We start from the raw sequence: 27,699 nt of genomic DNA on the forward strand, positions 1-27,699 counted from the left end.
CTCTTCTCAATTCTGAGGGGAATAAATCTCTCTGTTCTCTAAGAGTAGCTTTTGCAAGAACAACCCAGGGACAAGCACTTGACTGAGCTTCTTCCCTGGCGAAGTCAAGGAGGTTCAGGTCACCAACATGCACCGAATACCTGCCATAGGAAGCTCAGCACCTCCAAAAACCAAGAGGTTGGGCCCCACCTTCCCAAATTTTATTTATTTATTTATTTATTTATTTATTTATTTATTTATTTATTTATTTATTTATTTATGGAGGAGGTACTGGGGATTGAACCCAGGACCTTGTGCATGCTAGGCATGCACTCTACCCCTGAGCTATACCTCCCCCTCTAAATGTTCAAGTCTAACAAACTTTTAAACATGACTACCTGTTGACTTTAGTAAGCTGTCAGAAGAGTCCAGGGGCAGGAAAGATGCACGTCTCACCCTGCATACCCCCTTCCCCTCCCCATCCCATCCTCCACGGCTCACACTGTGCCTGGTTGAATATTATTCAGTCCCATATCTTCCTTGCTTTGCTGTTGTGAGGCTCCAATAAGACAGCATGTATTCAAGTACTTTGTAAACTCTACTGCATCACTAGAGAAGCACCATTAGCTGGTGTGGTATTAGGTCCTAGTCAAGGACATCACATGTTTGTTTCGGTGAAGTCCCAGGGTGTGCACCTCAGTTACAACCATTATCCTCACCGGCACCAGCAGCAGGAAATAGTCATTGATCTCTTCTGTTGTGGTAACCTCTATGCTCAGCACAAACGTATTTCTACCTAATTTTTCAAACGACCCGATAAGGTAGACATTATCACTCCATTTTACAGATGAGTATGTTAGGAATGTAGTCCCTAAATGAGACGCTTCAGGTGAATTAGGTATATTGCTTTCTGGAACCAGGTATTTGGAATGCTACATCTAGTAGCTTTTTCCTGGTTAAACTGTATCTGTCAAGGAGTGCGAATAAAAACAGTAAGGACAAGTGTGCTCTTAGGGACGGCGAAGTGCTTACCAGGGGCCCCTTAACTAAATCCACAAACCCTTAAATCACAGAAATACCCTAAAACCATCTCATGTCCCCTCATCACCATGGGCATGGACGGTTCCCAGACAAGTTGCTCGGAGAAGGTCATTTACAGCCAATTCAGCCTTCGGGAGAAAGAGAATGGGCTGTGACTTATGAGTGTATCAGAGCCGGGCTGGGGATGACATGTCCCCCTGTTGTGGCAGATTCCCCTCGGCCCCTCCCTGGGCCTCACGTGCCTGGACTCTTGCCTTGTTTTCTGTCCTCCTCTTCCGTCTGCGTCCTCCACCTGTCTCATTACCAGTCAACCCAACACCGTCACTTTGTGTTTACAAAAGGCATTGACAACGATAGTAGTGTCTAATCACTGAGCTAGGTACTGTTCTAAGTGACTTACACCAGTGTCAGCCCTCACCAGTGAAGCAATGCTATTCCCCATCTTACAGACGCACACAGAAGAGAAGGGACCTCCGTAAGCTCAGCCTGATTTGAAAGGCAGGTGGGATGGGGACTCAAGCCATCTAAGGCTGATGCTTTAGAGACTTTCAGTTATTTTATTTTTAAATTTTTTTAATTAAATATTTTTCTTTTTGGGGGGAGGTAATTAGGTTTGTTTGCTTATTTATATGGAGGCTCTGGGAATTGAACCCAGGACCTTGTGCGTGCTAAGGAGGCACTCTACCACTGAGCTATACCCTCCTCCCTTATTTCAGTTATTTTAAAAGCTCATTTTATTTTGGCAAGCCCCAAGCATCCAGGAAGATGATAGCTATAAATGTGGTAATAAGCCTTTGTCTCCAGAAAGTCAATCCATTGTTCAGCCTAAAACTGGATTACAAAGGAAAACAATGGCCAGGGTCTTGCCCATAATAAGCGTAGTTTTAAAAAGAAAGACAAAAACAAGAATGAGGGGTGGAGCCAAAAGCCAAAGCCCCAGCCTGGAAGCCCAGACACGCTTCAGCTGTCCAATGAGAGACACTAGGTACAAAGTGAGCTTTTGGTGGCGGAACCAAACTAGGGCTTTAGAGCATCACCTCCTTGGATGCTCCCAACACCCCTGAGAGGGAAGTTGTTTGCCAGAGGTCTTTTAGCCAGTGGAAGGGCGAGCGGGGATCTGAATGCCTTTCTGTGCGAGGCCAGAGCTGGGGCTCTGAACCACGGGCTAGCCCTTTCAGAAGGCTGAGATAGGAAGTTCAGTTGCAGCTGGTTAGGAGCTGTGCTAATGGAGCCAAGGGTCATGCTGATGGCGCTAAAGATACAGGCGCTGTTCCCGAGATGGGCAGCTCCTCCAGCAAAACGGAAACATGTGAAAGATCACTTGGCCAGCTCTGTAAGGACAGATGTCCATCCCAGGAAGAACGGTCCATCCTGGAGGAGATCCTACCAAGATCAAATAAAGACACTTCTCAGCTTATATTAGAGGTAGCTCACTATTATATATTAATTAGAATGCACTCTCTGGTCTTAGTAAACCAGAGTGGGAAGATAAATATTATGCTTACAAATCTAATTTTAAATAAAAATGTCCTCTGTAATTTGTCTTTGATTCCTATGGGCCAGTTTATTGTCAAATAAAAGGATGAGAGTTGATCACATTCTGAGAAATAATGCCCTAAATATTTTAAAGTTCTCTCTCATGGTTTATTTAACCACTAACCATTTATTAAGAAACTACTACTCAATGGTAAATGTCACCAGTGGGCATAAAATTGTTAAACAAGCACCAAAATAACATCTAGGAGGAGCAGCAAAGGAACCTAGAGTCCCAGGCTGAGGGCGTCTGAGCTGAGCAAGGCAGTGGTGACAGCTGGTGACAAGGTATGATGCTCGTCAACCTTGGAAGCACAGCAGAATTAATCTGTTTTCTCTCTGTTTGGTTGTTGGCTGTACTTGTGCTTAGTAAAAGACACCTAATGTAGATTTAGTGTTTCAGCGATTCCTTTTGTTGATTCTACACATCTCCAGTTCAGAAACCCCACAGGCACCTTCAAAGAATCTTCTGAAAGGGGGAATAGACCCAAGTCACAATGACTGTCAAGATCTTGGGGCCTCAAGTGAGCGCAGGCTGTAAGCACTCAGCCACCCTTACGTTACCGTGTTTCAGACAAAAAGTGAGATACTGGGGGATACTTGGGTTTCAAGGTCTCGGGGTCAAACATATTAAAATGAACTGATAGGTGACTATATGCATAAGAAAACAGTGTGTAAGGGACATATTCTTTACTTCTGGGGAATTTCTTCTGTGGTAAAAGATGAGTAACTGTACTAGAGGAAATTGGTTGATTAAATAAAAAAATCTGAAAATTCTAGGCTCAAACCAAGCTCTGCCACATATTAGCTGTGCGTCCTTGTGCAATTTAGTTATTTGGGGCTTAGTTTGAGCACAGTGAAGCACGTGCCAGGAGTGGCTACACTGCTCTTTTATCTGTCACTTTGTTGATTTCCTGTCTCATATGCTTGCCAAATGTGTACTAATTATATACTCCCTGTTCCATCTCCCCTCATTGTCACCTATATATGCTTGTAGTATTTCATTATGAGTAATAAAAATAGACACCTGATCAGAAAAGGACAAACACTACATGAGGTACTTATAGTATTCAAATTCATAGAGATGGAATGTAGAAGGGTGGTTGCCAGGGGCTGTGGGGAAGAGAAATGGGGAGTTAGTGTTTCATGGGTGTAGAATGTCAGTTTTGCAAGATGAAGAAAGTTCTGGTGATGGATGGTGGTGATGGTTGCAAAACAATAGGAATATACTTAATGCCACTGGTTAAAATGGTAAATTTTATGTTATGCATATTTTATCGTAATTTTTAAAATAGAAAAAGAAAATGAACACCTGACTCACTCTCACAATATTTACCTATAAGATTCACCAGAATAGAAATACCTGTCACATCCAGACCCGTCTCAACAGTGTCTATTGGGAAGAACTGAGGTGGAAAAATAAACAGGCTTTTTTTTTTTTTTTTCCTGGACAAAGAGGATATACATGATACCCAGCAGAGGGCAGAAGAGAGTCAAGGAGGCATTTCGCTTTGAGTCTTGGTTTCATGATCATTTTCTTTCTTTTCTAATTTGCTGTCTTTTAAGTGTTACTGCCTTTAAAAGTGAAAGTTTTCAAAGACAACCACATTAGAGCACAGAGGATAAACAACTCGTCCACTGAGTACGTTTGTTAAGTGATCACATCACTTAAATTACCACATGGAAATAACTAGTCCGTCCTGGGTTTTCTGGTGGTACCAAGTTCCAACCTAACTAGTCTTTGTTGTTTTGTTTTGGGTGTATGTCATTTACCCAGATCATTTTGCAAAGTGTTCTATGAATAATTGTATTGATTTTCCCATCAAAGGACACTAACTGTACTGTCTTAGTGGAAACCATATTGAAACACTGTTGTAAAATTAATGGGATTCAGGTGTTCAGGTGTTTTCCTTCCTCCCAGCAGAGCTGCACCATCATAACCAAACACCATAAAAGTGCTGCCATTCACAGTAACGTTAACTGAGGACGTATCTTTCCCTTCCCTTGGTTTTTCTCCTTATCTTGATTTCCTACAACATATTTCCAGTTATCCTCGAAGCGCAATAATTACTTCAGGGAGATTGCTTTTTGGCTTAAAAGGATATTGCTATCTTATTATTTTAAAACACCAAGAGAATCATTTTAAAGAAGAGAGCAGAATTTTTATGACAAGGGTTTCCTCTCTTCTCTCTTAAAGGAAGCCAAACGCATCACTGTCGCATTTAAGGTTGTGGATTGTTTTTTGACTTCTGGTTTCAAAGAGCCTGGCTGGCTTGCGGATTCCAGGGGAAGGTTTTGTTTAATGACAATGAGAGTTAGCTCTCTGCCTTCTCCCTTGGCGGCTGCTCGGCATCACATTAAAACCGGGCAATTCTGGTTCCTCCATTTATTCAAATAATGTGGATGCCGAACAGCTTTCTCTTTCCTGCATTGAATATAATTCGAGCCCCAAATATCCTTTATTATTTCACCTGCCTTGCAACGGGAATTGTAAGTACACTGATAAATGATTTGAGAGACTAATTTCCGTAAACACCTCTGTTGATGGTTAACTGGCAATTTTATAACATCTAAAACATTCTGAAATTCCTCTGTGCATATCCTGAGTGAGCTGACAGCCATGTGTCCCCTGCATCAATTCTGCCAAAAAAAAAAAAAAAAAATTAGAAAGAAGGAAAAGAAAAAGAACTGATTTTCTCTTTCTCTGGCCGTGGAAGAATTCTGCTCTCACAGCCCAGCATGTGTGAACAATGAGCCTTTTTCTATAGAATAGAAATGATGGGACAGCCCATCACATCGTGCACTAGGATGAGTTTAATTCATTTAATTTCTATTTAATTTCTATCTCCAGAACATTCTCATAGTCAAGGTGAGGGGGAGGGGGTGTGCATAGAGATGGGAAGCTAGGAGATCAAAAAAGAACTAGATAACTGAGCAGCCCTGAGTTGTTTCAGAGGCTGAAAACCCTCTGAGTTGAGCTCCGTTGTGTTGTGTGTTATCGTGAATTTTTGTGGCAACATAAAGATGGGTCAATGTCAGCTCTAAGCTCAGTTGCCCCTGTGTATGTGGTGATCACTTGGTTTACAATAAGCTTCAGGAAAACCCCACTTTCTTCTGGCGTTCACCACATTTAGGAGCTCTGCAAGAGTTATTTTCATAACCGAAATCCCGAATTTCCATGAAGAGAATCTAAACAAACCGTATAGACTAAATAAACTGCGATGTGGGAAAGGGAGGGCTCCAATATGGAAATCATGGTGACACAGACGTTGGCAGGAATTGCGTGTTACAGTAAATTAAAATGTAAACAGTTTTCCTTGATAGAGAATTCCATATGGAAAACAGATTCTGGCTGTAGAATGTAGACCACATAAAACACCATGGCTGGGGTGGGGGCGTGTAGCTCAGTGGTAGAGTGCTTGCTTAGCATGCAGAAGGTCCTGGGTTCAATCCCCAGTACCTCTGTTAAAAAAAAAAAGTGTCTGCGCTGAGTGGTAAAGCTAAAGGAGGCAGAAGGCAGTGCAGGGACACGTGTTTATCCAGTCTGCACAAGCAGGGTGTGAACTCCCTTATGGAAAGTGGGTACCCAACTCCCCAGGGCACATTCCACTTTAGCTCAGGCTCACAGCAGGATTTGTTTCCTTGGGTCCCACCTAAATTCATCATAACAGAGATTTCAGCTTCTGACAAGGGCTGTGGGAAAAGATCTGAATCCATATTCTGTGTGCCCCATATGCCAGACCCTAAAAAAAGTTGATTAAAAATTTAAAAACCAAAAATGTACAGAAAATAATTTAACAAGCACTGTCTCCAGATGAGCACATCAATGTCATGTTCTAATTATTTCAGATCTTTGTGCATTTGTAAGAAAGATGTAAAATATTCCAGTTAAAACAGAAACTCCCTTTGCCTCCCTTCCTGAATCCTGTTTCTTTGCCTCCTTCCTACCCTCCCTGGGGCAGGAAAGGTGCCTATTCTGAATTTGATGGCTATTTTTCTCCTGTGGACATGTTACCATGTTACCTCATTTAGTCCTTTCAGCAACCCTTTGAAAAGGCCACTATGCCCATGTTACAGATGAGGAAACTGAGACCAAAGGAGATCAGTATTTGTCTATGGTCACACAGCAAGTAGGTAAAAGAGTTGAAGTTCAAAGTCAGGTTGGTCTTATTTGAAACCTGGGCCCTTTCTACTGCATCCTACACCCAGAAGACCTGGTCCCCCTCCTCGTGGCACCTGGAGACTGCAAGGGTTCTTCCAGCTGAATCATTTGCCTCTCCAGATCTGGCTTTGTGAGCTTTACTTTCTGATTCCTCAATGGAACCATTTTCAAACTTTCTGCTCTTTTGGTTTGTAAAGCCAAAGCACCAACCCAACTGGGGAGGGGTGAAATGAGAGAATTACACTCTCTTTTTATGTGCATTTGGACAGCCTGTCTGTCACTAAATACACCACTGCTGCATGCTTGCCTTCCCGAGGGCCAGCTCTGCATGCCCTGTTTCACTGGTACCCATGCCATTAGGGAGCTATCTGTGAAGAGGTTTTAACAACTTCTTCAGGGATGCTAGATTTACTATGATGATCATGTATTTAAATGTCAAATCACCATGCTGTACACCTGAAGTTAACTGGTATGTCAACTACACGTCAGCAAAAAATACATAAAATAAAATAAAACCTCTCTATGGATACCTACTGTTCGTTTCATAGCCAAAACACTCAAAGAAGGCTTTCAGAGAAAGGCGGGACAAAAGCAAAGCGTAACTTAGATTCAACAGTGGCAGCTGTACAAATTGAAAAAGCACTTTTGCAAAGCAGGTTAGTAATCTGTATTATGAACCACAAAACTATCCATAAGGGATAGTTTGACTTTAAGAACTACATTCTGAGAATCTATCCCAAGGAAGTAACCCAAATAGTGGGAAAAGCCACATTCAAAACACTTCCAAGTTCTATTATTTGTTATAATAATACTTGGAAGCAAACTTTTCAACAAATCTGATAGATGTACTATAGATCTCTTGATTGAATTATCTTGTCATTAAATGGATAATTTTGAAGAAAAGCAAGTTTCCCATCCTCACTTTGCTAATTAGATGTGTTAAATTTAGCAAGCTGATTAACCATTCTGAATTTCAGATTTTTTCATTTGCAGTATACAAAATACTGACATCTACCATAAAGATCTGGGAGAGCTGAACGGGCTGAAGTATCAAACAGCTTATCCCACTTACCGGCACTGGGCAGTGCTCAACAAACTGTATCTAGTGGAATGATTACCTACTGAAAAAGGTACAGATTTATTGCAGTTACTACAAAAATGTCAGTAAGAGACTGGATTCAAATATATACAAAGATAAGACTCTAATTTATGTTACATATTTTTTACTACAGTTACAAGAGGCGAAGAATCGGACTTGGTGTAATGGTACAAAGGAGAAAACAGTTTTCCTCTGTCCTCTTAGGTTTAGTGTTTGGGGATCTGCAAATTAAACATAAACTTGCAGCTTAACAGGGAAAAAAGCAAAGCTTATTCATATGCACATGGGAATGCACAAGAGAAGTGGTTCTCTAAACAGCTAAAGATGGGAGTTTATATACCTGACTTCATGGTGGGATGGGATGGTGGAAGAGGGAGAGGAAAATCTTCTATGGGAGGAACAAATGGTTTTCTAGGGGAGCAAATGGGATATAAGAAAGTCTGTGATACTGTTTATGCAAGTGAGAGTGGTCTTAGTTTTTTGTTCATGGCTGTAAAGCTCCCAGGATGGGGGTTCTTGGCAGCCTCACTCCCAGAAGTTTCTGCTTTTAGTAGTAAAGGAAGGCTTCTTTCTGCATATGTTAAATATAAAATGTCTTTACTTTAAAATAATCTTTAGATCCATTTTGGGGGCCCAAGTGGGTTTCCACTTTGGCATTAAAACACTTTTCCCCCGCTTATTAAATAAACTTGCTATAATATATATTTTTTTAAGTTTTAAAATAAAGTGATATTTTCTAAGCTGTAAACATGTAAACCAAGGTAAAGGAAGCCTGTCCAATCCAGGAGGAAAAAAAAAAAATTTTAGCCCAGTCTAGATTCAGAGACTACTGCAATGGTGAAGAGCCCTGCAGTGACCCAAAATCCTTTGTCACAGGAATGGCGTTCACCTCCTGTGTTCCACCACCCTAGGGACTGGGACCTGCTGGCCCTCGTTTCCTCACCTATAAAATGAGGTTGATAATAATGTCTAATTTGCAGGTTTCTTTGGATAAGACCTATGTAGGTTGAAAAGTCATTTGGTTTATAAAGGCTCATGTATGTTAGATTAAAACATTTTAAAACAGTATGATCTTATAAATAAAGTGACATTTTATTCATTTAAATTAAGAGAAATGGGATGGTGATTAAACTTGAACACTTAAATGTATATATACACATATATATATATATATATGTATACATACATATACATATACCTATATATATATTTTCACCTCCAGGGAATGCCAAGCTAACATTCACCCTTAGGCGCTCTAGTGGCTAGAGCTTACGTCAATGCTGTCGCTTTGGAGACAAAACTGGTTTTTAAAAACTGGCATCAAGTAAGAGCCAGAGACCTTACTGAAATAAAACAAAAACTGCTTAAGGACGTCCTTGAGCTCGGTGACCTTGCAGAATTGCGACTGTTATTACAGAACGTTGTGTGCTCGCTACTGCTTTGGCCTTTTTATTTTCTTGGCTCAAATCAGAAATGCCAACCTCTCCATCTATCCTAGAATTTCTGACATGTTTACAGATGGGAAATGGCTGACTGTGGGCTCATTTTGGGTCAGGCAGTCTTCAGTTAGACCTGAAATTTATCTGCTATTTTAACCAAGATTTTCTAAGATAGTCACCTACCCACCCCACCTCAAACACACGCATACTGACTTTTATAAAGAGTTTTCCCCCAACCTTACAGCCTTACCTGGAAAAAAGTTAAGCAATCATCAATGTAGCTATTAATACTAATTTCAGAATCACTGTAACAAGGTCCAAGTGGATATAAACATCAGAATAAAATATTCTATGAACAGTGATTTTTTAAATAATATGCTTCTAAAATTAAGCTTTTCATGTGGAAATTGACAGATAAATAGCCATGCTCCTTTCTAAAGAGATAAATAGCTCCAGGATTCCATTATTTGCTACAAATTTTCAAAAGAACTGATTAAAAATTACATCTGGCTAGCAGCCCCTGACACAGACTTTCCTAATTTCCACTAAAATACATAGAAAGCTGTTTTTTGTTTGTTTTTTAATGACAGTCATAATAAAGTTAAAAGAAAAAACCACTGCATGCAAACTCCTATGGTCTGGCTTTTCTCTACTTGCAGTTTAATCTTCCCCTTTCTTTCCTAATAAAACAAACTTCCCACCTGTTAAACCAACGTGCCTGCCCTTCTATGCCTCAGGCTGTCCCTTTAGCCTGGAACACATACCCCACCAAACTCCAGTTCTTTGGATTGCTAACTCCTGTTTATTCTTCAATACTCAGCACAACAAGCATTGTCTCCTTCAAGACCCCAAGGTCCACTGAATGAAGTAAAAACCCATTCTTACAGTGTCCTGGAGAATTCTGTAACAGTGGTTCAAAACCTCTTCACATTACATTGGAACTACCTCTTCTTATGTCTATTGCTGCTCTGTTAACCTCAAACAATAAAAGAGCCAGTTATTTTTACCAGCAAAACAGGGTTTATTTGAGAGCAGCAAAAAACTGTGATTCTGGTTGCTCAATTATGGGAAAGTAAAGTCAAGTAGAGCAAGGGAGAGGAGAAGGGGAAGTTGGGAGGAGCTGTCGTAAACAGAAAGTCCTTAAACAACAAGGTTTTTACTGCATAGCACAGGGAACTACGTTCAACATCTTGTAATAAACTATAATGGAAAATTTTTTTTAAGATTATAGATATATACATATATATGTATAACCAAATCACTTTGTTGTACACCTGAAACTAGCATAATGCTGTAAGTCAACTGTACCTCAATTTAAAAAGAAATAGTCCAATGGAGGAAACAGAGTTCAAAGTACAGTGGTTTTTCGTGGGCTGAGCTGTTGCCAGGCTAGGAGAAAATGTTTCTTTTTCCTGTTGGCGGTAGTGAAGTAGTGTCATTTTCTGCCAGAATTGTGCGGTACGTCTCTTCCTATTGGGATCTGTATTGACATGAGTGGTACGTGCATGAGAGCGCCCCCTTCTGGGCGCCCAGTTCCATTTTTGTGAGGTTTCCCTTTTAATTTTCACAGCCCCTACTCATCTGAGGTCTTCATGTGCTGTGCAGCAATTCCTGATTCAAGATTTCACCATGAAATGATTATTTCTATTTTATAATGGATAGTTAAAAATGTCTTTTAAACATTTAAAACACTGTTCTCAAATTAAGAGTAAACTGTAGTAACTTACAGAGTGCAGAGAATAATGGTTCAGTTGTTCCAAATTCATGTTTAATATATGCATGCACACCGGATCTGTGTTTGTGCACAAAATACTTCTGAGTTAAAATAACTCATGAAGCCAACATTTCCTAAAGCAAATTCCTGGAAACATTTGTTTCATGAACTACTCAATGGAAAAAGGAAAACTGAAATTCAATACTCTGAGATAGCCTACACTAAGAATGTTGCAGACAAGGTTGAGCACAAGGGTTCCAATAGTTGTCTGGCCATGACACCAATTTGTCAAGTGCACTTAGAAACATTCAGAGTAAGTAGAACTCTGTGGACACGCATTTTGAGAAATGCCGCATGCCTTATTCTAACCAGTCCTTTTGCTAGGACTGGCACACATTTCAGACCTAGATGTCCTGGCACAGAGGGAAGATTTTTTGTTGGTGTGAACCATGGTCTTACGATAGCACAACCAGAAGCAACGGGCAATTCCAAGTGGTACTCTGTCGGAGGGCCATTTATCTCATCTCTTCCAGTACTAAGAATACTACTCTGCTTTCGTAAACAGTCCTCTAATTCAATGAATGATGTTTTCTCCACTGAGGGCATGTGTGAATGGATTGGTAACTGTTTTGAAAAGGTCCCATCTGCGACAACGGTCGTGTGTATGGATGGCAATTAACTGAAACAATCTGGGAGATGATAATGCCTCAAACATAGGAGGTAGTAACCCATAATGAAAAAGAATATGAAAAGGAACATATGTATGTAGATGTGTGACTGAAACATTATGCTGTACACCAGAAATTGACACAGCATTGTAAACTGACTATATTTCAATTAAAAAAATTAAATTAAATTAAAAAAGAAAACAAATAGGAGGGAAGAAAGGGCAGAGAGGCACCCCTTTCTTTATATTTATTTCTAATATCATATTTTCATATTTATTTCATGTTTGTTTATAGTATCATATTTATAATATATTTTCCATTTTTTTTTTTTGTAAAATGAAGACATAGTTTGGGGAGTAGGTACCAAAGTGCACCCCTAATTTACAATTTTGGGTGGAACAAGGACAGAATTTGTCTTCCTATTTTATTCATAAACCCTTGGCACAGGAAATGCTACACTATCATTTATGTTTGTGGCTTCGTATTCAGCACAAAATTAAGTTTTCTGTCTGGTGTCATTTGTCAAGCAATCTTTTAAAGTAGTAATTTCCCTGCATCTCTTATAAAGGCAGCCCATCTTTAAAACCACCACATGGCAATGTCACCCAACAAGTTGTCACCAAGGAGAAGGAATAACATGAGAACTGGGAGTTATAATGCTGACTGAGCACAGAGCAAACAATTTCTCTGACCAACATCTTATCACAAATGCAGACTCAACTATTAACTTTGGTAATCGTTCAGAAGGTTAACACTGTGCCCTAGGTCCCACAAAGTAGGCATAACTACATTAAACACAAAATTGTACATCTGTTGAATATACTAACTACACAGAGGTGCCCAATGTACCATAAAATATACACACATCATATATAAAATGTAAATATTTAAGAAAGTTTATCCTAAACAGAATATTTGTTCTAGCAATAATAAATAATTTAAAATATTTGATTAAATATATATTTGCTAAATGCTTAGGATTTAAATGCTTCGGGTGCTGTAAGGAAATGATGGGGAGTCCATATCTCTTTGAATTGTTGGACAGGGAAGTCCAGTTGCCAAATCTCTATCAAAGTAGCATCCAAATCATTTTGCATTTTCAAAAGAACTCGCAATTATCTCTTTTCACATTATGGGGTGAACCCAAAACCAAAAAAGCTAGCTATCAAATGGATGAATACATTTGATTTAGCAAGGGCAATAAAAAAGAAGAGGATAATTTTAAACTTGGAAAGAGGTAACTGTCTTGTATGGGATTCCAGTATGTTTGAGAACGAAAGCAGACCAATAGTCAGAGAGGTATGGAAAAGTGGTTCAAATAGCTCTAAACAGGGATTCTCCAGGATTAAGGCACCTACCGCCAGACAAGCCAGTTTAAATACACATTCCTAGGCCATACTGCCACACCCCAGAATTACTGTATCAGATCCAGTGAGGACGCAGAGACTTGAATCTGTTTTTCTAACATATATACCAGTTGATCTTTACGCAAAACTCTAAGAGCTAGATTTAGATTGCTCTAAATCTGTCTAGTAGTAAGACACTCCAGTTTTTTTGTTGACAAGTTCTTGATGTTCAAAAACTTTGTTTTCAGCTTCCTATAGTTTGGATCTTGGACATCAGCGGTTATAGGTTTCACTGTAAAATCTCCATATGATTTTTTGCTAAGTTACTATCACTCCAAGAAAATTCAGAGTGGCAGATTCAACCCTGAATGTAACAGATTATCTGGAAAGAAGTTTGAGCTTTGTAGAAAGGGGAAAATGTCTTTTATAGAATGTAGTGACAATGAATCTCTTCTGGGAGGAAAGGGCGGTAGTTATATTAGGTATTCAAAAGTTGAACCACATTGATCTGCTTTTTGAAGTAATTACATTGGTCTCTGGACTTTAGAGAAATGTATTGCTTATTCCCTGTGGATATTTTCAAAACCCTTTTTAAAAAAAAAAACAACAAAGCAGTTTTTTTCCCCTCCACTTTGAGTCACAAAGAAAAGCATCTTCCCAAATTGCAGTTAATTATTGCACAGGAATACGTGCATGTGTGTGTGTGTGTGTGTGCGCACGCGCGCATGTATGTACGTGTGCTCTCCAGGACCTCCTGAAACAAGTCCTCTGGGTTTTCTTTTAAATTAGAATATTTTTGTAGAGTCAAAAGCTTGCTCCTTTAAACTCACTTGTTTTAAAATAACTGGATAACATACTAAGATAACCCCTCCAACTTTAACTGAGTATACAGAATAAAATGTAGCCACTGCATTGAGACTTAGCACAGTCTGGGTGAAAATGTATTCTGTATGGCGTTGGAAAGAGTGGTTTCTGCTGGGCCCACTGAGGACGATTTGCCCCTACAGTATATGAACCAGGCAGCTTTGCTCTTTAAGTGTTTGTACCTACATTGTATGGTTTTCTTATTTCTTCCCTTCCTTTTCATTGTTGCTATATGCCAAAGCAGTAGGGAGGATATATGTCTAATCTGCAGAGGTCTTAGAAGGTGGATAAACACATATAGTTTGCTAGAAATGTGTATTGAGTAAGGAGGGTAGGGGCCGGGTGGAGTTAGGGAAGGCCGTGTACGTGAAGTGGCCGATTCTTTGCAATGTCTACCCTGGCTATGCTTTCTAATTATTTCTAATTCTTGATTGTTTCCCAAAAGTTGAGACTGCAGGTGGTTGAATCGTGGGCAGCTGACCTATTATTTCAAGTAAATCTTCCTAATCTATTTTCACTTGTGGTTATAATAATAACATTTCTAGAAAAGCTTTGTGGCCTCCTTAAATTATATAAATCTTGCTAATTATTTTATTTTTCTTGGACTAATAGCAGAGTGTATTTTCTTTCTTATCAAAAAAAAAAAAAAGTCTAAATGTACTTCAGAGTTTTCATTTATAAGAAAGCATATCTACGTTATTGTCTACGTATATACGCGTATGTGTGCACACACACAGAAATGCACGTGTGTGCGTGTGTATTTAATATGGGGCACAGTGGATGAGGAACTCATCCTTCCACTTTGGGAAACGACTTCACGTGAATCTGCTTTCTTTGAGTTACTTTCTTTATCTTTATCAAGGTCACCAAATGGTAGATATGCCAACAAAAAGACAAATAAGGGTACTTTAAGAAGGAACAGCACTCCGGGACTGGAACTGTCTGTCTGCTCTCTCTGGGGCAGGGTGGGGGAGTTGGTGAATAGAAGCAAGTGGTTTCACAGAATAAACAATGGAGTTCTCAGTGACCTGGAGCACAGCCGACAACACTGGACCCTCAAACATGAACTCCCTCCCCAAGACCCGTGCTAACTTTTCATCCAGCCACAGCTATGATGCCAGCGTCTCAGGCTCTTTGGATGTCTTACTTTTTCTTTTTGGTTTTAAAAAAACATTATTCCTTCTAATGGACAAAAAAAATGCCTTTTATATATTTTTTAAATTAAAGAACAACTCTGGTTAAGTTTATAAATCTTTAAGTACCGAAGTTTGTTTGTTGACACTTTTATCTGGAATTACTAAATATGAGCTCCAGGAGGGTCAAGACAAGGTTTGCTTTGCTCAACACAGTTTGTCTAGCATGGCCCAGTGCCTGGCAAACAGTAGGCTCACAACAAGTATTCTTGATTGACTGACTAGCTGTAGTTACAAGCAGAAAGTCACCTGTGGGTGGAGATTAGGTTTAGTCCCTACAGAGATCAGTTGGATCAAAACATAAATGTTTTTCTGTTTTTTGTTTTTTGGGTTTTTTTGGGGGGGGCGGTGTAACTTACTTATTTTATTTATTTATTTTTAGAGGAGGTATTGGGGATTGAACCCAGCACCTCATGCATGCTAAGCACAGGCTCTACCACTGAGCTATACCTTCCCCCCTAAAAATATTTTATTTATTTTTATTTGTTTTGAGGGAAGATAATTCAGTTTATTTACTTATTTATTTTAATGGAGGTACTGGGGATTGAACCTGGGACCTCATGCATGCTAAGCATGCACTCTTCCACTGAGCTATACCCTCCCCAATAAATGTGTTTTTTGTGTGTCTCTTACTGATTTATTTCCTCTTGTTTCCCCTCATAGAGTTTTGAAAACATAGTTTGAATTTCATGAGGAGCAAATGACATGTTCCACTACGCCACTGCAAATCTCCTCTGAATTCAGGTTTCATCTTAATTGTAGAAAAAAATGGCACAGGCTCACTGTAGAAAAAGTAAACACAGAGAAGTGTATTTTAAAAAATACCCATAATCTCACTGCCCAGGGATAACTACCAATATTATATTTGTTGTTTCCCTCATATTTTCTACATTTATATCTTTAATGTATATCTGTGTTCACATAATTGAATGTTGTAAATATAATTTCACATTCTGCTTTTTAAAATTAAATGTTGTTTCTTAAGTAAATGCCGTATCATTAAACATAATATTGATAACCATGTTGTATTCCACCATAGAGAGATGCCCTGTAATCAGGTTAAATTCACTTTTCTATTGTTGAATATTTAGATCATTTGGAATAGTTTATCTTTATGAACATCTTTACATATAATGTTTGTGCACAGCAGGTTACTTTCTTGAGACAATTTCCTAAAAATATACTTGCCTATTTTTGAGGCTTTTGATTACATATTGCCATGTTGCCTTCTGGTTTTATTACAATTTGTAGGTTATACTTCTACCAGCCTTGAATGAGACTCTAATAGTAGCTGATAGCAGTTACCGTTTTTTGGGTTTTTTTTTTTTGATGTCTTATTATGTACCAGATACCATGCTAAATGCTGTATGTGGTTTATCTCATTTGACTTTAGCCATAACAATATAAAGTAGGTATTATTTTATACCCATTTATAGATTACATGATAAACTGAGGCACAAAGAGGTTATATAACTTTCCCAAAGTCATGCCACCAGATTTTGGACCCAGAGGATCTAAAGACAGAGCCCTGGCCTTCGCTACACTGAAGGAATCTTTGCCAGTATTGAAAGGTACACCTTATATTCAGTATTAAGTCTTTGTTAATTTCATAAAAGAAAAACAGTATCTCACTGTTGTTTCTAAGTTTCAGCAACTACATGTGTTCTCCTGATAGAGTTATCTGGCCAGCTGTATTTCTTTGGTGTGAATTATCTGTTTCCAACATTTGCTCTTTAGTGACTCGTATTTTTTTTTTTTTTTTTAGTATTAACTTGTTAAGAATTAAAAATAGTCTCATTTGTCTTCTGTACCTATTGTGGCTAAATACTGTTCCTGTTTGGCATTTAGTTGCATGTATGATATTTTGGATATATGAACGTTAAGCAGTCAAATATATTGATAGTTCTCCGTATGATCCCTTCTATCACTTTTATGCTCATAAAGTAGTTCCATATACAGATACCAGATCAATACCAACTTTAGTTTTCTTTAAAAACTATGTCCTTTCCTTCTGTTAATCAACCCAACTGCTTGCCCATAAAATCTTGCTGATAGCCTTGGGTTTCACCTATTTGTCTGAGACTGCATCATTAGAATCAAAGTGTAAACAAATATTTTCTAATACTTCTGGTACTTGAAAACACAATTCATAGAAATTTCAAGGCAGCAATTTTGTCTACTCCTCTGCCCAAGAAAAGGGAGACAAAGAAAGCACAGGTACGCATTGCTGATGACGATCGGATACAGAGGATTGGGTTTTGGTTCCAGGCATTCTGTTTTGGTGTCCCCAACATAAGCTGTCCCTTCCTGGCACTGTGATTCACTTGGGCTGGTTCTCAGCATAAGACGCCAAAAGACTAGAGTTGCTCATGAGGTGTCACTTCTAAAATTTAAGCCCGAACAGGAAGTATTTCTAATCAGAAATATCTGCCTTCTGTGTTAGATCACTGTAGAGTAGTCTTTGTTTACAAAGCATCACATTAATTGGCAGCAAAGCCTCCTAATGCCACAATTAGGACTCCCTTCATTTTGCCAACACTACTTGCTGATAATTCTTCACATAACAGCTTTGAAATAAACCACTTTTTCTTCATTCTACTAATTTGTGTCAACATATTTGGCAGTATAATATTCTGTTTAAAAAGAACATATTTTGGAGAGACAGTGCAAAGCACTCTAAAATCTATGCCTAAAATTATTTACATGCAATTTTCAGTGATCCATTAATTAATTATCCACTAGAGTGGGGCTGATGTTGACAAGGGCAGATTTGCTATTGGTTACTAAATTAATCTTTAACTGCCAGGAAAAGAAAACATACAATTATAAAGAAGACACAGGCAACCATGGTAACAGATAGATCTACTTTTCACAAAAAATAAATTTTTTTCAAAAACACCTAATGTTCTTTAATGTTTGACTAATTGTTACAAGCAATTCTAATGGCCTCTGTTATATTTTTGAAGAAGTTAATGTCCAGGTAACTATGGATGTGGAGCCATTAACTTTAGACTGGTTATATAGACCTGGGTTAGACTGGCTTTAGATTTTAAAATCCTGCAACTGTTTTTGATCCAATTTTAAACTATTTTAAAGTGCAAGTAATTTATCAACCAACAGTTAATAATGTGGAAGTTACACAATAATTTATAATGCATGATGGGATATTGAGCAATTACTATTTTAAAATAATAACTGTAATGGAAATCAAAATGTCACTGTCATCATTACTTTTCATACCACAAGACTAGAAGACAGTTTGCAAATTATCTGGACCAGCTTTGAAAATAAGCCCAAGAAATGAATGGAACGAAAGTCATTTCCCAGAATACCCTCGTGGGACATAATTATTCATAAACACAGCTAAAATGTATTGAGCACCTATTATATGCCTGGGTGTTTCCAATCAGTTGATACTGATTTCTCAGGTGCTATGTCATCCTCATTTTATACATAAGAAAAGTGAAGCTTAAGAGAGTCAAGTGATTTGTTCAAAGTCAACCTTCTGGTAAGGGACACATCTGGAACTTAAACCTGACCTGTCCTGAGTTCAGGATTCAAGCTCTTAACTCCTGTGTAATAAATAAATGTCAACCACATTTTGCCAACCCATCTTAGGTGCGTGACTGTTAATAAGGCTGACTCTTTCATCACTGCTAAGCTTCATTCAGCCAATATAGTGTTCACGATATCTGAAGAACTGGGATTGCACAAAAAGATGCCAGGGCTGACCCAATCAGCCAAAAACAACTACCTTTAAAGGTAGCTAAGATTGTTCAAAGGTCTCTTCTTTTGGAATAAAGGACCCGTCTGCCTGAGTAACACACCACCTTTTGCATAGAATTCTTTCTGCCTGGGAATAGAGTTCAAGGTGGCCTGGAATAGCTTTTAATAGGATCCTTCTTTCATTATGACACATGGAGTGTCCCTGTGTGACTAATTTATAGTAATTCTTTAAGCAAAGAGTGGACCAGAACTCCAAATATTAAGGGTACCTCTGAGGCTTATTTGATGCCCATTCTCTGGTGCCATAAAAAGCATTGCCAATTTCCTGATGGTGTTCATGTCCTACATTATATAAGATGCTATCATCAGGGAAAGCTGAGCGATAAGAACATGGGACCTCTTTGTACTAGCGTCGCAACTTCTCGTGTGTCTATAATTATTTCAGTTTTTTTATAAAGTTTTAAACTATTGTCAAATTTCCGTCTTGCCTTGGAAAGGAACTTCTGATTTTGGCAGCTGGTGACTTCCATCCAATCAAGGTTCCTCTTGGGGAACTGGCCATCAGTTTGAAGAATCGTTGATGGGTGAGATGGGCACAATTTGCTAGCATCCAAGGAACAACAGAGCACGTCCATAAACCTGCATCAGAGGGTCAACCACATGCCCCTTCTCCAGGATCCGGCTGAGGGCCAGGCTGCCCCAAAAAAGCCTCACGAGAAATGAAAGCCAGCCTGTTGCGGAAGAATCCCAACTACCTCTGGTGGCACTAGTCCCCTGAACAAGACAAAGTCAACAGGTGACAGGAGGCGCTCAGGACGCCGTCCTTCAAGGAGTGGAGAGGAATTAGCTGTGCTCCTTGCCTAGCTGCTGCCTCTGGATATTTACCCTTATGTATCAGTTCCAAATCCTGACAAGGACAGATCACAGGAATGCTGTGTTCCGGGAACAGAGTGTGCAGTAGAGAGAAAAGCAAAGCATCCTTGTGCGGAAGATTAAGGCCAGTCCTGAGCAGAGCCCCAGGATGGTGCAGGTCCCTCATCATCAGGAGGACTGTGTGCATGATCACTCAGGAAATTTACTCTCTGTACAACGCCTTGAGCAACTAGGAACAGTTCACGAAATAAGACACCGATGTGAAGGACTGAAGGAAACGAGAGGAAAAACATGGAAAGATTTGTTCTGGAGGCACCTGCCTGAAATGCAACCTTTGCTGCCCACCTCCCCACCCCCTTTTTATTTAAGGGAGAGAGGAGGGGAAACGACAAAGGACTCGACTCAATAGCTTCCCCTAGTTAATGAGGCTGATCCTGGAAGTTCCTGGAACTCACTTTGGCCCATCCTGCCCAGAGATGGCTGCCAAATAAAAGAGGTTTGTCCCTAGTCAGTAGCAGAGGAACCTGTTGAAGGTGATATTTGGAAAATGACTGCAACTTTGAAAAGATAGTTGCACATAGCATGAATTCAGAGGTGGGAGAAGATCTGCTAACAGAATTTGGGAAGACAAATTACGGGGCAGGGAGAACAAGGCGCTCTCGCACGAGCCATTGCACAGACTGCCCCGAAACCGCCCATTCATCTTCTGCCGTCAATCTACCAAAAGCCTTGTTGGCCTCTCGGAAAATAGATTGCTAAATAAGCCTGAGCTTTTCTTGGTTTGTAGAATTGGTGAATCAAAGGGGCAGCAGATTTATTTCGTGCTTCTAAAGCCACATTTATAACGTGGCTAAGTGGCCCAGGGTAAAGCCACAATAAAGGTGATTCATGCAGGAAACCCATTCTGTTGAGGCAGAAATGAAAATCCACATTAAATCACAGTCTGTTCTTTGCACGGGGGCAGTTGAAGTGAGCCATCTCAGTGGATTCCCAGGCACACTGAAGGCTGAATGCAATTGTTCTTGTAAAATGGGGAAACGAGACTCCTTTAGAGTAAGAATACAGCCTCCAGCTCTGAGAGCCGGGGCTCCCTTGACCGGGGTGAGCTGCCCAGTGGCCCTGCCAAGCGGCTGTCTGAGACTGTATTCCCAGATGGCAGCCAGCCTGGGGAACCTATTCAGTTACCACAAGTTCCTTGCCAGGAGGTTTTCATCAGCTCCACTATTTATCAAGACAATTGGACCTGGTACAAAAACCCACCTTTGCAAACTGCCCTTAAAGGGTTAGGGATGTCCGCTGCCTCTTGGCATTTGAACTCAACTGTAAAGTTACTGTATTTCCTCCTGGCTGAGATCTCTGGAAAAAGTGGTCCATCCTCACCTTCACCTTCCCTTCTTGCCCTGAAGGTGCCATGTATTAAAGAATCACATAAATGCAAGAGCAGGTCATAGAGCACGCGTAGACCTGCTGTTTTCCCCGTGGCCTCTTTTTTTGTGACATTAAACTCCTCTCAGCTTCTTTCCCTTCCTTCAGCTGGCCACATTTCTTCTCTTTTTCCTTCTCATATCTATCAGTGCTCACTCCTGGGCATTGGGAAGGGTCAAGTGAAGGGCTTTCTGAGGCCAGATCCTCACTTTTCAGTGAGAAGTTGACTGGAGCCGCATCCAAAAGCCTCCAAATGTGCCGTAAATTAACCAACAATGTAGAATCTTTTTAGTACATCTAATTTCGGGTTTTCTTTCTCCATTGGTTCTTCCCTGGCATTAGCCTTTATTCATACAGTAATGCTGCAGCTTAAAATGTAGTTATTCAATCATTGTGAACCCTCTCTGACGCAAGCTGCTTGACAGCAAGGGGGTCTGAAATGGAGTCCCAGCTACACACGGATCAGGGTGGCACTGGCCATAAATCAGCGGTCCTCATTTGTTGTCTTTACTGAAAGTGACAGTGGTCATTGTGACACATTCTAAAGGGTGCTCTAAGCAGCACGTCCAGAGCTGTGAGAAAGGAAGGAATTCCATTCCCAATGAATTTAACAAAGACAAAGCCTCATCAAAGCAAAGCCCCTTCCCTGAAAAAAAGGAAAATCTATTAACTTGTTACACTTTTATCAAAAGTGCTGATGTCCTTAGAGGTACTGGTAAGCTATCTTGTCTGTTGACAAAACACTTGAACGCTGGATTTGGATGAGAATCGTTGGCTTTCTTCAAAAATAATTCATGTCTGTTCTTATGCCTGGAAGGGATGCACTGCAAACATCAGCAATAAAGAAGGCTTATTTTATGGGAAAAGCAATCTGGTAGATTGGAGACAGAACACTAAATTTGTGTGGTCACGCAAATCGCATGAGCATGAACTAAAACATACTGAGTGCATCAATTAACCAGAGCTCCTGTTGGAGGTTTTTTTCTTAGAAAAACAATTTCTCATCTCAAAACAGTCAGGATTTTAATTTGTTTCCCTTTCAAAGACTAAGGATGTGCTCCTGGTAAGAGACTGCTGCTCATCAAACTATAAGGAGAGAATTGATTTAATGAAGAGTTTCTATTTGGGGAGGAGCAGTAGGAGGAAAGGGCAACAGTTGGAGCTTCCACCAGGCTCGCTGGGATTTTACATGCTGGAGAAGCAGCTGGAAATTTGGATGGCAGTTATGAAAGATGGATGACAAGGAAAAGGTCACTGAAATTGAAATGGTGGGTGGGAAAGTGGTGCAGCCCTGGACCATGTGGCAAAACTGAATATCATCTCCTGCGTGTTAAAGCTTTTAAGGAACTCTTTTCTTTTTGCTTCCAACAGTTTGCTCTTCTCCCTGGTGACGAACTGTGCCATGAATGGCATAGATGGTTGGCCTTTTTGTCTTCCACCCAAATCAGTTCTCAAAGCAATTTTTAAAGTTCAGTTTGTATGATAAAGGATGTATCCCTCAGCCCTGAGTCAAACTGGGAATGTGTCTTTTGCTTAAGTGTGAATTTTTTGAAGTGAACGTTTGTTCCCAAACTACCTTAAAAAACAATGCGTGTACTGACAAAATTAATAACGTGATAGCTCGGAAAATTCCTTTGGCACAGACTGGAGTGATCAGCCACAAATGCTCCTGACTTAAAAGCTGAACCAAATAAAACTTGACAGCCTGGCAAAATATTATATAGGCAAAGTGACATTTTATAATAATGGAATAATAAATGCAGAAGAGAAAATGAACCAGGGCTGAAATTATCATCTCAGATCCATTGGATACTAAAGAGGGGGTGAATCTCAATTAGAATTTTCCCATTTTTATTGCACTAATAATTGTGCCTATGACTGAAGCACTCTTAAACCTGGAGAACTCCAATATTTCTAATCATGTTGTCACATATCTCCAATCACTTGTCCGTATGCAAGTCTGATAATACCGTTTGGGGGCCCTGGTAGCATGCTGAAGTGCAGGGAAGAAAGTGACTGGAAATCACAGGACCACTTTATCAAGCACTTCCATTTGGAACCAAATCAAGGAATGTTTAAATCATCCTGATGAACACAATCCAACCTAAAACACATCTGCAGCTTGACATTAATCAGATTACACACGGAATTAATGAAAAGACCGAGTATGTTTACTTGCCTACCTCCATCATCCACCCCACTATGAAACTCAGCAACCAGAGTTGATCTGGGCCAGTTTGGGAAAATCAGCAATCCATTCCATTCAATCATCCTTCCATTCCATAGGACAACAATTATAAAGAGGGTTAAAAAGAAGTTTAAGTCTGGGAAAAGGTGAAACAGTCAAGGCTGGTCTTTACACACTGGTTTAGATTAGAATGAAAAGAGAGCCAGGGTGACAAGGAAAGGAAAGTTACAGTGTGTATCCCCCCAGTGCCAGAGACATGCACCTGCCTTTCTATAAGTCCTGGTCAAATGTATTTTGGGACAGATGGTGACCAGACTTATTGTGGTGACCATGTCAAAATGTATATAAATAGCCAATTACTACAACGTGCACCTGAAACTATTATGATGTTGTATGTCAATTGTATTGCAATTTTTAAAAATGTCCTTTGGCTTCACAATGAACTCCAGACTGGAAAAAGCCCATCAGTCTCATTTTCATCACTCAGAAACAGACGTTTCTAGAAAAGATGACCATGGTGTAACATGAAGAAATAAACCAAGACAACGAGGAACTCACAATCATCAAATTAGTAGGTAAAACAATGATTCAGCGAATGCATAAATTATTCATTCATTTGACAGACATGTATTGATGCCTACTTTATCCAAGGTAATGTGAGTTGATGGAGGACAACTGCAAATGACCTAAGCATCTTATCTCTGGATATTCAGTTTCATTAGGTCTGGAGTGGGGGGCTAGAAACAGGTTGTCATTTTTTTTTAACTATTAAGATGATTGTAAGGAACAGGAAGCTGGGAACCCATGATCTGAATTAGTGATTCTCAATCTCTGTGTTGCCTGGTAGGTCAGAGAGAGAACAGTGGGGAGGAATTTGAGCTGATGCAGAGAGCACTGGGCTTAACTCCAGTCTCTGGGCCTGGAGGACAGCAGCCACAGGGTCTGTTGTTAGGAAAATACTCAGGACTTTTGATCCAAACACCACGTTACTGCTTAGAAGCTGTGTGGCCAAGTCATTAAACTCCAAGGGGAATTAAACCCAGGTTTGGAATTGTTGAACACTCTGAGTGAGATCATCACAAGGCTGAGTTTCTGTCCTTCTCTTGAATGAGGCATACTGTCTCTTTTTTACCCCCATTTTGCTTTAAAAAAATGGTTTTCATGCTTCACAACCCAGTCCCAACCCACGCTCTCCAGGAAAGCTTCTCGACACCCACCACCCCCACCTCCAAGGCTCACTGACCCCCCTGCTCTGTGGTCCTTCAGCCCTTATATTCGGGACCACACCATCTGATGCTTAGGTGTCCTCCAGTACTTCCTGAGCATTGCCTTGGTTTTCCTGGCTGGGTACTCTCCGAGCCCTTGGACAAGGTTTTCTTCCAGTAGAGATACAAAAGAATTACTTGTTAGTTGGCCAAAAGTACCTGTTGGGCTGCTGCCATAAAAGGCATCTAAAGAGGGTGGGGACACCCTCACTTTCCCATCAACATGATGCAGTGGAGACTGGCCAGCACGGCTCCCGCCTCTGGTAGGCATTAGCATTCTGAAATAATCATCAGAATGCCAGTCTCCTCCCACCCCCACTCACTTATTTTGTTGGAAAAATGCAAAACCTGCATTTTTTTCCATGAACCAGACCTTACTCTATGCACAGAGTGAATGCAGCGTCTGTGTTTAGCATCCCAATGTGACAATTATGCATTATGCTTACTCCAGGGCTAAATCGTACATTTCTGTACTAAAACACAAAGGAATGACTAAATACTCTCGTGTGTTATCTTGCCCTTCCTTTCCATTGTGATTTTCCCCCCTTATCATCCAGATTGCCCCATGCTGAATTGTGCCTATAAAAATAACTGAGAAATCTCAGATGTGTATATAACCTGAAAGGTGAGTGACAAGAAGAGGTGAATTGCAGGGACATCTGTGCCAGCAAACACGTGAGCATATTGGGAAGAGGTAGCAGTGTGTGTGTGTGTGTGTGTGTGTGTGTGTGTGTGAGAGAGAGAGAGAGAGAGAGAGAGAGAGAGAGAGACAGTGTGCTTATGGAGAAAGCAGATTTTTTTAAAATGAGAAACAAAAGCCGGGTTATGTAAGCAGCACTGTTTGAAAACAACGGCTTGTATAGCAAGAATGGAAACAAGGTATGAATATTCATAAGTGAAATGGAAGACGTGTTCATTTGCGAGGAGGAAGTGAAGATGAAATTCTGAATATCCTTTGACCACAATTTTACCCAGGAAGCTTTAGATGTGTAGATCACATAATATATCACACAAATTCAAAACCAGCTAACCCCATGGCCTAAATTTTCCCCTTCTTCAACACACTAATAAGCAGCTTATTAATATTTCCACATATTATCCAGCCAACTTGCCTGAAACAAATTTGATTCTTGCATCTCTGAAGACATAAAGGTGAAAGAAGGAAGAAATAACAAAAATAAGAACCATACACAAAAATGAATACCAAATAGATCAAAGGCTTGCATGTAAGAGCCAAAATTATAAAACTCATACAAGAAAACATAAGGGTAAATCTTTGTGACCTTGGGTTGGACAATAGATTCTTAGATATGACCTCTAAAACATAAGCAAGATAAGAAGAAAAAAATAGTTAAGCTGGACTTCTTCAAAATGGAAAGCTTAGGTGCTTTCGAAAGACACTATCAAGAAAGTGAAAAGCCAACCCACAGAATGGGAGGAAATATTTGCAAATCATATATCTGATAAGGGCCTTACATCTAGAATATATAAAGAAACTTTATAACTCAATGATAAAAAGACAGGTAACTCAATTAAAAATGGGCAAAGCATCTGAATAGATATTTCTCCAAAGAATATACACAAATGGCCAGTAAGCACATGAAAAAATGCTCAACACCATTAGTCATCAGGAAAATGCAAATCAAAACCACAATGAGCTACCACCTCACACTCACTAGAATGGCAATACAGGCATACTTTGGAGATACGGGTTTGATTCCAGATCACTGTGAGAAAGCAGGGAGTCACACAGGTTTCTGAGTTTCCAGTGCATATAAAAATTATGTTTACGTTACACTGTAGTCTATTAATGGTGTGATAGCATTATGTCTAAAAAAATACACCCCTTGATTTAAAAATACTTCATTGCTAATCATCATCTGATAATTCAAGGTTGCCACAAATCTTCAATTTGTAAACATGCACTATCTGTGAAGTGCAATAAAACAAGATATGCCTGGAGAATATAAGGGTGATAGCTATAGGATATGGGCTTTCCTTTTGAAGTGATGAAAAATGTTCTAAAATTGACTATAATGATGACTGCACAACTTTGTGAGTATACTAAAAACCAAAGATTGCATACTTTAAATGGGTATGGTATACGAATTATTATTTCAACAAAACTGTTGCAAAAAAAAAAAAAAAGAAGAAGAAAGAGAGAAGAAAAAGGTAAAAAGGGGGCAATCATTGATCTTGGACACTGTTAGAAAATTAAAACCACTTATCAAATAACACTCTACCAGTGAAATTATTAATGAATCAAATGATCAAAAAAAATGAAAAGAAAATGATCAAATGAAATCCTATCCCAACCTCTAATCCAGTCCCTAAGTCTTGTGCACCATGGTGTTAATTTTAATGACAGGGTCTTATTTCAGTGAGATTTTTCTTCTCAAGTAGAACTTTGATCCTCCATACATTTGCCTTGAAAACTGGAACCTTCAAGTGAAGTTGGTATCAAATGGGCAACTACAAGATGGCATATGTCACACTATTCAATTTCCAGAGCTTACTCTTCACAGTGTTTTTCTCCCCTACATGAAGCCAAGAATATAGGTTGAATAACCGTCCAGAATTTGATCAGGACATCAGTGAATCTTGAGAATGACCAAGTTTTAACTCCTGAATCAGGGATGGTAAGAGCAAAGTTAAATCACTTCAACCCGTTCACGGTCTCTAGATAATTCGCCCAGAATGGACCCCTCGGCCAGGGCCCCAAACTGTGTCCTGTGGAGGCTGCTGTGGGGAGAGGGACCCAGGAGAACACACTCAGGTTCTCCGCCACAGAAGCTCCACTTCGACCTGTTCTAAATACAGAGTGTCTGCTTAAAGAAGGGATTCTATGGCTAAAACAAGTGTTGAAACCTACGTATCTAGACCATTTTAATTCACAGAAGCATCCTCACAAGGTTTGTGGCAAAAAATAGATTGCACTCAGGGCCTGACATCACTCACAGAGGAAACCTCACCAGCTTGCAGAAGACCTGCTTTTTATAAAGGACCCGTTCCCCTGAATATGTCTAGGAGGCTCTGGGAGCCATTTTGCATCCTCTTAAGAACAACTCACCCTTTAGTCATTCAACAAGCATCAGCTCTGTGCCTGGCACAATGCTAGTACCTGCCATGCTTCAGGCGAGGAATTCCTGCCCTGCCCTCATCCTTGACCTTCGTTCTTTTGCTC

General features: G+C 39.8%; 1 protein-coding gene across 13 annotated transcripts in view; it reads right to left on the reverse strand.

Annotated features, from left to right (window-relative positions):
• Positions 1 to 27,699, reverse strand: part of GPR141 (G protein-coupled receptor 141) — a 169,632-nt gene that overhangs the window by 118,119 nt on the left and 23,814 nt on the right. For 2 of the 13 annotated variants that reach the window (XM_032483713.1, XM_032483715.1), the window contains 2 exons: positions 7,788 to 7,833; positions 4,925 to 5,193 (listed from right to left, as the gene is read on the reverse strand). The exons of 6 other annotated variants lie outside the window; for them this stretch is intronic. In XM_032483713.1, coding sequence (XP_032339604.1) covers positions 5,124 to 5,193; positions 7,788 to 7,833 — 116 coding nt within the window. In that variant the 3' untranslated portion in view covers positions 4,925 to 5,123. Of the gene's footprint in view, positions 1 to 962; positions 2,404 to 4,924; positions 5,194 to 7,787; positions 7,834 to 27,699 lie in introns of those variants that run through there. 5 more of the 13 variants (XM_032483706.1, XM_032483703.1, XM_032483711.1 and 2 more) reach the window with 3 other exon arrangements.

This window comes from Camelus ferus, chromosome 7, assembly GCF_009834535.1.
Source record: "Camelus ferus isolate YT-003-E chromosome 7, BCGSAC_Cfer_1.0, whole genome shotgun sequence".
Classification (NCBI taxonomy): Eukaryota; Metazoa; Chordata; class Mammalia; order Artiodactyla; family Camelidae; genus Camelus; species Camelus ferus.